The sequence below is a fragment of the Haliaeetus leucocephalus genome, unplaced genomic scaffold (assembly GCF_000737465.1).
Source record: "Haliaeetus leucocephalus isolate CR32 unplaced genomic scaffold, Haliaeetus_leucocephalus-4.0 Scaffold451, whole genome shotgun sequence".
NCBI classification, from domain to species: domain Eukaryota; kingdom Metazoa; phylum Chordata; class Aves; order Accipitriformes; family Accipitridae; genus Haliaeetus; species Haliaeetus leucocephalus.
In genome coordinates, this window is record NW_010972887.1 from 3,361,901 (window position 1) to 3,375,808 (window position 13,908).

At 39.5% G+C, this 13,908-nt stretch overlaps 1 protein-coding gene across 1 annotated transcript; it reads right to left on the reverse strand.

Annotated features, from left to right (window-relative positions):
- Positions 1-315: 315 nt before the first annotated feature.
- On the reverse strand, positions 316-13,338 carry MCM6 (minichromosome maintenance complex component 6; the record flags this gene model as incomplete). Its single annotated transcript, XM_010575179.1, has 16 exons — positions 316-745; positions 1,316-1,455; positions 2,962-3,129; positions 3,244-3,379; positions 4,488-4,649; positions 5,734-5,862; positions 6,914-7,069; positions 7,456-7,563; positions 7,704-7,845; positions 8,836-8,977; positions 9,634-9,784; positions 10,663-10,808; positions 10,895-11,060; positions 11,762-12,011; positions 12,516-12,626; positions 13,181-13,338. Coding segments are annotated over 16 exons (2,379 nt in total), but the record flags the coding sequence as incomplete, so codon positions are not given.
- Positions 13,339-13,908: the final 570 nt, after the last annotated feature.

Sequence of the window (13,908 nt, forward strand, 5' to 3'; positions counted from 1 at the left end):
CATCTAAAAAGAAAGAGAAGCAATCAGAGTTTCTCATTATCCATTACTGGAAGTTAAAAAAAAAACTTCTTAAAAAACAGCATCTGTCATCCAGGAAATTTAATCTTTCTTAAGACATTAAACATTTAGATCACTATGTTTTCAGCCTCAAAGCATAGGCATAGAAAATAGCAATCCCACATATGAGTGACAACAAATCCATCCCCAGACATCTCCAGACATTTAATGATCTTTATTTATGTTAATAAGAAAAACAGTAAAAACCTATAGCATAAAAAGTCTACTAAATACAATAGAAGAACAATGCAAAATTCCTCTCATTCAAAACAGAAGCACCTATATAGCTTGATGGTGAAAAGGGCTACTGACTGATTCTCCTCTACATCTGGATGATGGCATTGAAACTCAGAAATTAATAATGAAACTAATATATAAGTGTGTCCTTTCTTTAAAGACTTTCCAGGTATGCTCAGTGTAAATGAGCAATCATATATTACTAACCGCACACTGGCGCATTCCATAGTAAAGCATTCATCGGAATTTAAGAAGTTAGCTATACAGCAACCCTGGCAAGAAAATAATGTATTTTCCAACATGTAACTAGTCAGCTCTACAAGCCAGTTCTCAGCCCTTAGTCTTCCAGCAGATAGTTTGGGTTGACAACCAGGTATGGGTCTTCATCAAAAGTCTCCTCTTCTCTGGATCCTCTAAGTCCTGACTGGGACAGTTCTATCAGAATGTGGTCCTGCAACAGACAAAAATTTGTATTCAAACAAGAACAGAAAGGTTTGTCTTTACTTTTTGAAAGGTATCTTCTTTTTATACTGGTAGCACCTCTTATTGATGTATTATTTAACCCTTTTAATTGTAAACTCCCTCTTTAACAGGTTCCTAATCTTAACAATTATGTTCAGTGGAAATCTCTTATATGTTGTATGCTCTCTGGGAACACTTCAGTCTAGTAGTTTTGTACCTTTAAAAGTGAGAAGTATTTTATATTTTCATACTTTTTCCTCCAAACTGCTCCAGTGCCCACGTTACTTAAAGCTATCCATTGAATAAAGTGTTGTTTATATTTCTGTATCCTAATATATAACTAACACTACAGAAATACAGGAAAATATTACTTACACTTCTATAGGGACATAATACAGCACTTTGGACTTTTACTTACACACATCTCTAATTTATTTCAGTCAATAACACAGAAGCACAAAACATATTTCTCAAATTAGGAATGTGTTCTATTAAAAATGAATCATTGCCCTATATAAGTTAAAACCCTTTTTCACTATCCACACATCCCTATACATACATAATGCGTAAGCCGGTGAATGACTCTCTCTATGATCTTCTTTTTATTTATTAGTTCTTCTTCAGATTCTATTTCAGATTCAATTTCCTTTAGATACCAATTAATAAGTTCACTCTTCTTCAATGATGAATCGTCCTCTTCTGCAAAGAAAATAATTTGCATACACACAGCAGCAGTAAGATACCATTCAAACCGTAAGAAACGATTTACATGTTAACATTTAAAATGCTGAAGAGATGCTTTTTAAGATGTTTAAGAAACATGAGACTTTCTTAGGTTTCTTAAATAATCATGTTTTGTGCAGGAGGCTGTTGTATCATAGTTTAATTGGAGATATTTAGATTGAGAATTGAAGCTTTCAGTTCTCTGCATCCAAGTGGCTTACAAATTAAATGAGCAGCCTAGCAATAACAGCAGCCTTCAGCGTCAAGAAAAAGCAGTCGTAAGGACTCATACAACTTTCCTCTAAACAAGGGCAAAAGAAAATCACTGTCACACAAAGCCAAAGAAGTCATCCTTCTACACAGACTCAGCATTTTGAACAAATATTGTAGCCTCCACACCCTTCCAAAAACTTCGTAGCATTGGTATATGCTATGACACAACTGTTGCATTTCATTACAGTAGTGTCCTGGTTTCAGCTGGGATAGAGTTAATTGTCTTCCTAGTAGCTGGTACAGTGCTATGTTTTGAGTTCAGTATGCGAAGAATGTTGGTAACACTGATGTTTTCAGTTGTTGCTAAGTAGCGTTTAGTCTAAAGTCAAGGATTTTTCAGCTTCTCATGCCCAGCCAGCGAGAAAGCTGGAGGGGCACAAGAAGTTGGGAGGGGACACAGCCAGGACAGCTGACCCAAAGTGGCCAAAAGGGTATTCCAGACCATGGGACGTCATCTAGTATAGAAATTGGGGGGAGTGGGGGCAGGGGGATTGCGGCTCGGGGACTAGCTGGGTGTTGATTGGCAGGTGGTGAGCAATTGCACTGCACATCATTTGTACATTCCAATCCTTTTATTATTACTGTTGTAATTTTATTGGTGTTATCATTACCATTATTAGTTTCTTCTTTTCTGTTCTATTAAACTGTCCTTATCTCAGCCTACGAGTTTTACTTCTTTTCCCGATTTTCTCCCCCACCCCACTGGGGTGGGGTGGGAAGTGAGTGAGCAGCTGTGTGGTGCTTAGTTGCTGGCTGGGGTTAAACCACGACAAGTAGCCTTATTGCAACTGAACTATTTCATCTCCCCAAGAAATGATGCAGCCATTTGGCACATACTGGTTAAGTATATACTTTAGGCTGTGGTTGCTGGCATACATTAAAGCTCTTGCTACAGTTTTCATTGCTACTGACTCTTCTAGCTAGGTTAAACCATCATATCCTACAAATCCTTCTCTGGATCTGCTCTGTTGACATGCTCCTCAACTTACCAGGTTTTGACAAATGACTAAGATACCAGAGCTAGAAAGTCCAAGAAGTTGTGTTTATATCATCAGATGTAGTATAGACACATGTGTACACATTCATACCTGACCTAACAAGTTTGGTGTCTCAGCAGGAGTGAAAATCCCAAGTGCAACAGCATGAGATGTATTAACAGTTGCTCCCTGAACTCAGGGTCTGCCACCTTTTTAATATACAAATTCTTACCTTCTTCTGCTTTCCTGAGATGCAGCACCAGGAGATTAGAAATGCGTCGATATTCAGAGAAGCCCAGTCTAAGAGAAGCTTTGGGTGCGGCATCCTTGTTCATGTCCTCAGTGTGGCCATTGATACCATTCACAAGACCATTCACCCCAGCTGGAGCTTCTGCCTCACCTATTTGGACACATGCCCAGGTTTAAATCTATAACATCTTTTAACTGTTTGTGGTGGTGCACACCAGACTGGAAGTACTTTCCCCTTTGAAAAAATTCTTTACAAGTAATTTACCATTGATGCCATCTTGGTCCTCTTGATCCTCCAGTTGCTGTTCATCATCTTGGTCTAAATTGATGTCAGGAGTCTCAACCCTAATGATGGACTTATTTAAAAGCCTGAAAGCTTCTTTCACATGTTTCGGATGAACCTGGGGAAGATTTGGAAAAGACATATTAAATAGGCATGGTGGCTCTTCTAGTGTTAATTTTTTTTTTCCCAGTAACTCCAGAAACTCACCCCTGACTCTGACAAAGGGTCTTTCTACCCATCTCACCTGAGTAATGCTAAGTAGTAAAGAGTCTGCAAGTCAAACTATATCCCACTACAAGTACTCTGAGTTCACACAAGGTTATGGAGGGAATAAGCAGCCTGATGAATCTTTCAGGCTCTAGCGATCATGTCGAATCAATAAAATTTTTACTTAAGCCAAGAACATTTTGAAGAAAGATCAGTGGAGCAAGAACCATGACAGAAATGTGTCTGAACAGAAACAATATGAAAAAAAATGTAATTAATGAGACTCTCCTCCAGAACTGAAGAGCAGAAACTGGAAAAATCACCTCTAGCTGAGCTATAAGTTAGAAGATATCCGTTTCTTTACAAGCTGAATTTAGTTAAAAAGAACCCAATGGGTGTCCTTTTTACACAATCAGTAAGCAAGTTTCTATCACTGTATGTCACGTAACCCCTAATCAACCTTTCAAAAAGCCTGCTGAGTTTTAAAGCAGGGACTAGATGGGTAATAGTCGTACCACAGTTAGTAGCCATAATGCAGTATACACTTCAACATTTGTTGACATGAGGTGGAGCTCAGATCACAAATACAGGTACTCTTAGGGACGTTCAGATACTCTGATGAACTTTAGCTTTTTAGATTGCAGACGGAAAAGAGCTACTATGCAAGATTAGGAAAGACTGACAACAGCCCTGGCTGATACTAATAGATGATTTTTCTTCCTATTTGTCATGATTTGACAGGTAACAGACTAAGAGTGCTGATAAAACTGTAATGCAAAAACATGCATGTTCAGTTTGGACCAGCTGATCTCTGTTTTACATGACATACCTCAAAAACAGTATTTCTAGCATACAAATTCAGACCAAGTATGACCACATCACAAGTGAAAATATGATCCAAGCCCTCCTCCTCACCCACAGGATTTAAATATATACAATACCATAGTCAAATAGAAATGTCAGTAATCCCACAACATTTATATAAACATTTATACAAACTTTAATCAAAAACCTGATACCTCATCACAGCAGTGCATACGGGCCATAGCTTCAGACAGCCGAATCATGCTTTCCAACTGTCGCACTGTGATTCTCCAGGATGACTTTGTCACTCCAGAGCCATCACGCTGCCGTAGTCTTTTATACTGCTCCACTATAAAGTCCTCAGACTCCTTAGATATCTTTGTGACATAAGACAGTATGACAGTTTGCCATGTTAAAAGTATTAAAGTTTGCGCTTCATGCATTAGATTGGCAGTTCCAAGACTTTTCTCTACTAGCTGGTTTTCTCTGAAATATTCTATACTACCACACATACTATACATAAATATAATGACAATCATATTATGTTATAATTATATTGTAATAATTACAGTAACAATGATATTACAGTAAGTACATTGACACATAATTATTTTACAGCAATTTTTTGATAATTTCTATTTTTATGTTCCACTGACTTGCTTCCAGGTAAAATTCATGCATGTCTCTGCTAGATTGTTCTATGTTTATTTACCTTTCATTCTGCATGCAAGAAGACACACAAGCATACACTTCACATACTAACACTAACTACAGCTTTGTGTACATGCTTTTTAATCTATCTGCACATACACAGATCCAGCTGGAAAACAAACTCCCCACCACATGGAAATGAAATGGGAGTTTTCAAAACACTGTAAGGGAGGGTGTCCTCTCCTTCCATTTGAGAACTCCATTAGAAGAACTTCTACAAAATCTAACACACAGCCCAGCCAAGCTGCCACTTGGATAGACCACAAAAATTTGTACTTAGAGTGGTTTCCCATGTTCTGTATTTTACCACAAAGAAAGCAAAGGAATATTGAGGAACAATACCCTTTTAAAATAAAAACAAACAAATTGCCTGATTAAGCAATAAGTCAGTAAAATACAAAAATCTCTGCAGCAGCCGTGTTGAATAAGCCATGCTCTTGAGCTATGAGAAAGCTACGAAACGACCCCTCAATCATTCTAGACAGAGGCTAAGAACTGCCACCAAAGCAGTTAAGACTACTGATTATAACATAGTCTCAGCTGGGCTCACTGGGTTTCTGGAGTTCAAAAAAAAGAGTACATGGCTTCAAAATATGCTATGTTTCTAGATAACAACTGAGTTTACGGCTCTTTTCTTGAGAGAACATTACACTAACTGTCTTTGTATTTGCTGGAAAAAAGCATGATACAGAATGACTATTCCTCTGGACCTCCTCATACAGAACAACTTATAAAAGAACGTAAAATTACCTTTGGTTTAAACTGTCTTGCGAACAGCAGATACCTTCTGATATCATCTAATGAATAGACACGATCGACAGATTCTTCTACTCTGGAATGCAGATCCACTATGCGCCTGGCAATGGCGTAATCCGTAACCTGGGATATTATTGCTGTCAGACCACTTTCACAACATCAGCCAAATATCAAAACAACAGCTATATTCTTCCTTCCTTCCCACTCCCTTCCCTCACTTGCACTCCTCACGGCAGAGCTAGTCTTTCCAGAAGCCAGACTCTCTCCCAGAAGATCCAAGAGAATGCCCTGGAGGTTTTTAATACAAGGAAACATAGCAGAGAAGGGATAAAAGACAGTTTTAGGATTTATAAACTCTTGGAACTCTCCTGGGTTACAAGTTAGCCATAGAACAGGCAGAAAGCAGCACTTTGCAGCGTGGGAACAGCTTTCTTCCTTTTCAGCCTACTCTGTCTCTTTCATCAGTCCCTTTTCAATTAGATAATCACTCTGAGCAAAACAGTAGACAGAATAGGGCTGAACCAGCATTAATCTCTGTATCTCATGCATTCCCAAGGCAAACACCACACAGACAGGTGGTAGCTGCTTAGCCTCAGTGACCAGCAATTTGTAAAAATGACTAATGGTGTTAAGTTTGCAGGTCAAATCACTACAAGATGAAAAGGCAGTATCCTTGTATTCAGCAGAGCATGTTAAAATTTGTACTGCCAGCTTCTAACTTCGCAGACAGAAGAAAAGCAGAAGCAAGATGCTCTCATGAGATCAGCTTCACCTAAGATTCCAGAGGGCCACCAAGACGGTCAGAGGGCAGAAGCACATGATGTATGAGGAGAGGCTGAAAGAGCTGAGACTGTTCAGCTTAAAAAGAAAGCAACTGCCTCATCAGCAAGTATAGAGGTGGAGCCAGATTGTCCTTAGAAATACAGATTGACAAGAGGCAACTGACACAAACTGAACCATGAGAAACTCTGAATAGATAGAAAAGTTATTATCATTTTTTAAACACATGAGACTTGTCAAAGGGGCCTAGAGAGGCTGTAGAATCTCCATCCTTGGAGATACTCAAAACTCACCAGGTCAAGGTCTTGGCAACCTGTTCTCAATGATCTGCTTTAGGCTAGACCTCCAGAGGTCTTTTCTGACATAAATTTATTCTACAATTCCTTAAAATTACCTCATTACATTCATCCACAAGGATGAAGAAGAGATCAAAGCGAGACATGATGGGAGCTGACAGGTTTATATTCTGTTTCAGTGACTTGGATCTGTCGTAACGCCCGCCAACTGGGTTTGCTGCAGCCAAAATGGAGGTCCTGGCATTCAGGGTAGCCTGACAATAAATAAAAAGAAAGAAGAATGATATCTGTGACCACTTGCTAAACCAATTCATTGCAATTCCAATGGGTCAGCATAACATCTTTTAGATGGAGTTTCAACAGAGGTATTACAACAATCACTCCCCAAAAGAGCCCGAACTCTTCTAACCAGCCCTTTCTAACCAAGTCTCTGCCCCAGGACAGTTTGATGAATCAATATTTTAACATTGTCACACTCTTGCCAACAATACTGAAACAAGCCCTTAAAACTGCTTTTCACAGCACCCTGTTTTTAACAGTGCAAATACATACTTTATTTCTACAACACATGAATCTATACCCTCTTTTCAGGTTACTTCAAGGCTACAGACTACACAACCAGAGGAATAGCACAAGCTACCTTTACTCCTGCTTTAGTAATGGATATAGTCTGCTGCTCCATTGCTTCATGAATGGCTACTTGATCCCGCACGTCCATTTTGTCAAATTCATCAATGCAACAAACCCCCTGCAGTGGAAGAATAAAACGTAAGTCACCCAAATTCAATCACTTTTGGAAAAATAGCATCATTAAGACAATGTGAGGCTCTTCATCATTAATCAAAACCATTCCAGGCATGCAGAAACCTCTCAAGTTCCTGGACTCACGTTATCCGCCAGCATCAGTGCTCCAGCTTCAATGACAAATTCATGAGACTCTTCATCTTTTACAACAGCCGCTGTTAGACCAGCAGCACTGGAGGCTTTTCCACTGGTGTATACAGCACGAGGACTGAACTCGTCCACATGCCTATGGAGAGACATAACAGTGAGGGACAAACATAAAAAGTCAGATTAAAACCTGCAGAAACAAGAAAAATGCAGTGCTGCTTTCAACGTCTCAGGCCAGGACTTGTTGCTTCCTTCAGGAACCAATTAATGTTTAGGTAGGCCCTCCCACCTGTAATGATGTTTGAGCAAGCCTTGGAAACTAAGTCTTATCTAACTGCAGTCTGCCACAGGTCTGTTATTCACCCATGATGACACCAGGGGAAAAAATAATCCAGACCTCTTCCCACAAGTTTTCTGCTAACTTCACAAACTAACACAGCTCTTTACGGGTCAGGTAAACGTCAGCACAAGGGAACAAATGGCTTTATAGCAGGAAGCAGCGAGACTGACCACAGGCAGCCTAAGGCAGCTTTTGTGGTGCCTCTACAGAGTTGCAGCGTACTCTCTGCAAGGACCTCAGCTTCATGGAGACCGATGCAGAGGTAAATGAACAGCATGATGAAATAAAACCATATTAAACAGAATTTCCAATAAAAAGTCATTATAATAGAAGATGTAGCATAAAACATAATTATTTCATAATTCTTTTTCAGGGCTAATAGTTGTCTATTTGTCCAAAGTGTTGGGCCCTACCAATTTAGACTAAGCTAAAAAAGGGGGGGAAAAAATAATCATTATTTCATCCATCTCTGATATTTTCAGATGTGCAATAAATTTTGTATTTTTAATATTCAATGTCTTTTGAAAATATATGGAAATTCATACTTTTGTAACTACATAAAGAACAACAAAAAAGTCTTAATTCATTCTTTGTTATTACTACAGGGGCTTGTTGACTTTGCTTCAGCCCTGTTCAAGTACTTCAACTACATCCAAACAATTCCTGGAAAATATTCTTAAATACTTTACTTCCTTTTCCTCTGTTTAACATAGAAAAGGCAGAGTACACATTTACAGCTCTAGTCACTCCGGACAATATTTAAAAACTGAGTTTTAATGAGATGCTTACTTTAGAAATTGACTCTTGGCTGTACTTGGATCACCAACAACACAAACATTGATGTCCCCACGCAATGAAGTGCCTTCTGAAGTGGTCTTAGGAACTCCTCCAAAAAGCATCAGCAGGACCCCACGTTTCACTTCATCATTACCTGCCCCAGAAAAGACACTTGACTAAAAATCCAAAGAAAACACCACATTTTTCCTATTTAAAAAAACTTCAGCCCACTAGAATTTTAGAGCATTTGGGCACATCCACTCAGAATTTACCTATTTGCTAAACATCCACTAAAACTGCATTTATGTGCTTGATACAGTTTCATGGAAGAATGACTCAGAAAGCAGCTGAATTCCTTTATGCTACAGAGGCTCAGAACATGGACCAAATTCAGCCAATCAAACTTTTCAGACGTAACAAACAAAAGTCCTCAAACTAGCTCTGAGCCAGAAACAACTGCAAACATACATACACAACAGCATACAAATATTTGGAACCCTTAAATCTTTTGGGGGAAGCCCATATAAAATAGAGCTTATATCCAACTGTCAGCTGTATGTTTAGTAGTAGATCAACCAATAGCAAAACCAACCATTTTGACTAGTCTTGCAGGCCTTAATGATTAAACACAGCAAGTACTCAGGAAATAGATTTTCCTTTTCTAGCATAACCAGTGCTGGAGGGGAGAGTTTGTGATAGTTGGCGTAGGGCTTTCAAGCTTTCCCAAAATGGCACCACATGGACAGCAAAAAGAATTAATATTTTCACAAGTGAAATCTTCCCTCTCTGAAGCCACAACTGGACTCTTACCATGGATAGTGGGGAAAAGGCTGGTGCACAGATTATGGTAAAGGTTCTTATCTTGGCTCATTTCAAAAACCTTTTCCCACTCTTTCACAGACATTTGGTTTTTAATGCTTTCTGCAGTCTGTTCTTCATCTCGGAGCTCCTTTCCACCAAACTAAACAAAGAAAATTAAAAAAATAAAACTAGTAACATGGTCACTACTGAACGTGAGCAGTGCAGACAGGAGGTTACAAAAAATTGCTCTGTAAGCTGAATGGGAGGAACACATTCAGAAAAACTGACCTTAGGCTAAGGAAGCTCATCATCACCTTACACCTTTTAAAAACCAACAGACAATTTCCTAGGGGGCAAAAGCAATGGAGTGTAACTTCAGTTAGTGAGAAAAACCCAGGAGAGATGCTTGTCCAGAGATTAAAGAGAGTAAACCAGTCCGGCTTCCTTTGAGTAAAATTTGCGTTTGTAAGCATTCTTCATTAACTGGAATTTACAAGGTCTTTCTTACTCTAGAATGCGGCAGGGAACTCCTACACCAAGAAAATGACAGATGCTATTTTTGTCCTATGTGACGGTGAAGCTGTTAGCAGAATTATAGATTAAATGCTAAAACCATAGTCAGTATTACTTATTTTGTAATAACATCCCAAGATGTTATGTGATAAACCAGAGGGAACAGGAAGGATCACTGTTTTCCTTGTGACAAAATGAAGCAATATGATTTCCTGGAGGCAAAGGAAATGTTGCAGAAATGGATGAAAGTTGAATGGAAATAAATGGACCAGTTAGCTCTTTAGAATAAATTGGTAACATTGGCAAGTAAATAATCACATCTGTGAAAACTGCTATGAACAATAAAGACAAGAAAAAAAACTTGCTATACGAGTCCAATCAGAATATAAAGATAGTCAAATGCAGAGGAAGGTGGTACACATACATGTTTAAAGCTTTACCCATTCCCGCTCCCTAATTTGAGGTGAAACCCATAAAGAGCAGAAATCATCAATACCTTTAAATTTCTTTTCTTTCCAGACTCACCCGTGGATTTGTTGGTGCAACGTAACAAGCTAGAAAGACTAGCTTGTACGACAGCTCTCTGACTCCAAGGGCACGAAGTCCTCGGACGCCTTCGGTTTCATAGCCCTCTGTCCCGCTCACCCGGGAGCCGGTTTCTGCGCGCACCCCTGCCATTAGGGTGGGAGTCAGAACAGCAGTTCCCAGAACAAGCAGGAAGGACATATCATCGAGGACATGACTGGTAGCAACAAACCTGGTGTTGAGAGCTGGGACACATCAGGCACGACAATCAGTGACCCTGTGAAGTCACATTTGTCACCTGCCTGAGCAGACTCCACTGCTTCTGCACGCAAGATCACTTCCACGCTGCGAGGAATGCTACCACGTGGCAGCTCGGCCTGTGTCTCCTGAATGCGAACCTGGGGAGGGAGAGGATATTAATCACTTAGCAGATGTCACCAAATTTGAAACTGCTTCAAAAGCTAAGCTGCTAATAAATATAGTAAGTAGTATTTGATTGCTGCCATCCATGTTGACCATGAAATTCCTCTTACAATAAGACAAACAACCAAAAATCCCTTCACTGATCAGTATCTAAGGAGCCTTGGGGAAACTTAAGAGGATACACAGGAGCCACAATGACAATTCTGAGGGCTAGGAAAAGCAACTTGAAGAGTCCAGTTAACATGACTGACACAAAATATTCCTGCAGGATGTGAAGTGCTGAGGATTTGGCAGAGTAAATCAATCTGGAAGAGCAAAACACTGCAGATACTAAAAGACACCTCTTTTCATACTCATATAAAACAACTACACATGATGTACCTGCAACACGAGACTAACAATGGCTTGAATATGTGGGTTTTCAGTGGCTGGCTTAGACAATAAACATCATGCCACAAAACTGCTTTGATACTATTCGTAATTTCCCATGCTTAAACGTAAGCCTTCTGTAGACAGAAAGAAACCATTTGCAGAAATTCCAGTGCCTTTTCTTGAGGTCTTGTCTTGATGTTGACAGAACCACAATTAACTGTCTTCAATGTTTAGCAGTATAAACAACACCCTTCAACTACCACAGGAACATCATTGCTGTCATCCCCCAACCTCACCACTGTACCTTTTGGAAATCAACAAATCTTGATTTGTTTGTGTCCAGCATGAACCTCCTTCTATTGGCACAGACTGGGTTTCTGCAGATGTTTGGCTGCGTGTATTTAAATTGCTGTTCCACATCTTTAATCACCGTCTGGCAGTCGAGGCACAGGAAAGTTCCACTTACTAGCTCAGGATGGACTGGGTGGGTACGTACCACCTGTCCACTGATACGCATCAGTGAGCCAATTTTTGCTGATGTCAGCTCCCGAATTCTGTTTAAAACAGAAATTCATATGGATTAAATTCTTAAGTGGAGTTGACGTTTTTATGCTGAGGGTACTACCCAAGCACTATGACACAACATAGTTTCATTCAGTCTGTGACTAAAGAATAGTTGTAACAGACAAAGGAAACAAAGTTACTAGAATATATTCTCATTTTATGATTTTACATAAACTTTTAGATTAATACCAAAGGTCAAACCAATGCAAAAGTTACTTCTCTGGTACTTCAAAAGCAACATATCTAAATCATTTTTTTTAAATTAGAGAAGGTCCATCTGTTTGTGGAATATGATGAATGTAAGCATCTGAGTTTGGTTCACGAATGAACAACTGTTTCAAAAAACATCCTGCACAAGATCAGGAAACTTCTTCACTATTGTATTGGTCAACTGTACATTTCATGCTACATAACCAAAATGTTTTCAGTATGTTTTGACACTTTTTTCCCAGTAGTAAAAATGCAGAATTTTCTGGAATTAATAATCATCTTACTTGTGTCTGGTAGGTAGATCTTGGAATGCAACATAAAAGTCCTTGTTTGAAGGAACATTTCCATGGTCTCTGGCAAAAGTCTTTACTGCTCGGCAGAGGTAAGGGTAAACCCTGAAATACAGAAAATAAGTTCAAATTTTATAGAAGCTATGAAAATACCTTCTTTACTTTAGACTACATCAAAGGCTTGTATCATACATTTCCAGGTTCCGGCTTTTACTGCCACATTATGTAAGAACACACAAAAGCTAATCTAAACATGCTAAATAAGAGATTACTGCATAATAATGCCATTTGCTTTGCTGTCTGAAAATGGACTTTTAAAAGTCTCATTTTATGACACTTTTATCCTTATATTAAGAAGTAGATCCTCAAAATAAGCCACTGGCTCAATAAAATATTTGCAGAGCACGAAGTTATATTGTTTATTCTGAATTCCTGCACTGACCATCTACTTCTTTACCAGAATAAATGCAATTGCCTAGTTAACTAATGGTTTCCAGAGAGGAATCCACTAAGAAATAAGTTTTGATGCAGTAAAAAAAAATAAATTCCTAAATATAAATGTTTCCAGGATACAAAAAGCCTCTTATTTTTTACATAACACGTAAGACGGGCCTGAGACTGCAGCATTGCTCAGCTTTCAGGTAATCTCTACACTTTACCTGTAAAATTCCTCCTGAATAGTGGTAGAGAGCTGCTGATTGAACTGCTCCAAATCCGCAAAGCTTATGATCAATGTGTTCCGCTCTGGCCGAATCAGTTCTTCGGCATCACGCAAGTATTTGACCTCCCCATCGCAGTTCTGGAACCTGAAAGCAGTTCAGGAAAACATTTCACAGTTACATATCAGGCTGCAACTGAATACTTCTGAATTCAGGAGAGAAAGAGAGGAAAAGGTTTGCACATGCTAAGGAGCGTGCAGGAGAACAACAGCATCCCACAGTCCCTTGCAAACGTCTTTTCCAACAATATTTCTCCTTCCACCCCCCTTGCCACATCTGTTTTACGAACACCCCAGCACAGATGCACTGGCTCTGCATTTCATACAGCTGGCTTGCCACACAGAGTTTTATTCATGGTTTAACCGTTCTGCACCAGCAAAACGCGTTTTATTTTGCGTTCCCCAGGGTGATGTTAACGGTTTCCTTGTTTGCTGCTAAAGGTCCCTCGGGAGACAAAACGTAGGGAGTCAGACGTACTAAGGCGTAACAACCAAGCCACAAAAGGGATTTTCAACGTGGCTGTCACAAAACTTTGGTAAAAGGGGCCAAATGCACCTAACAAAAGCCCCATCGAAAGCTGCTTGGGAAGGATTTTGCACCGCCCTCCCTTCCTACGCCCCTCGCGGCAGAGCGGCGCCTCAGCGGCGGGCCCCGGCGACGGGGGAGCT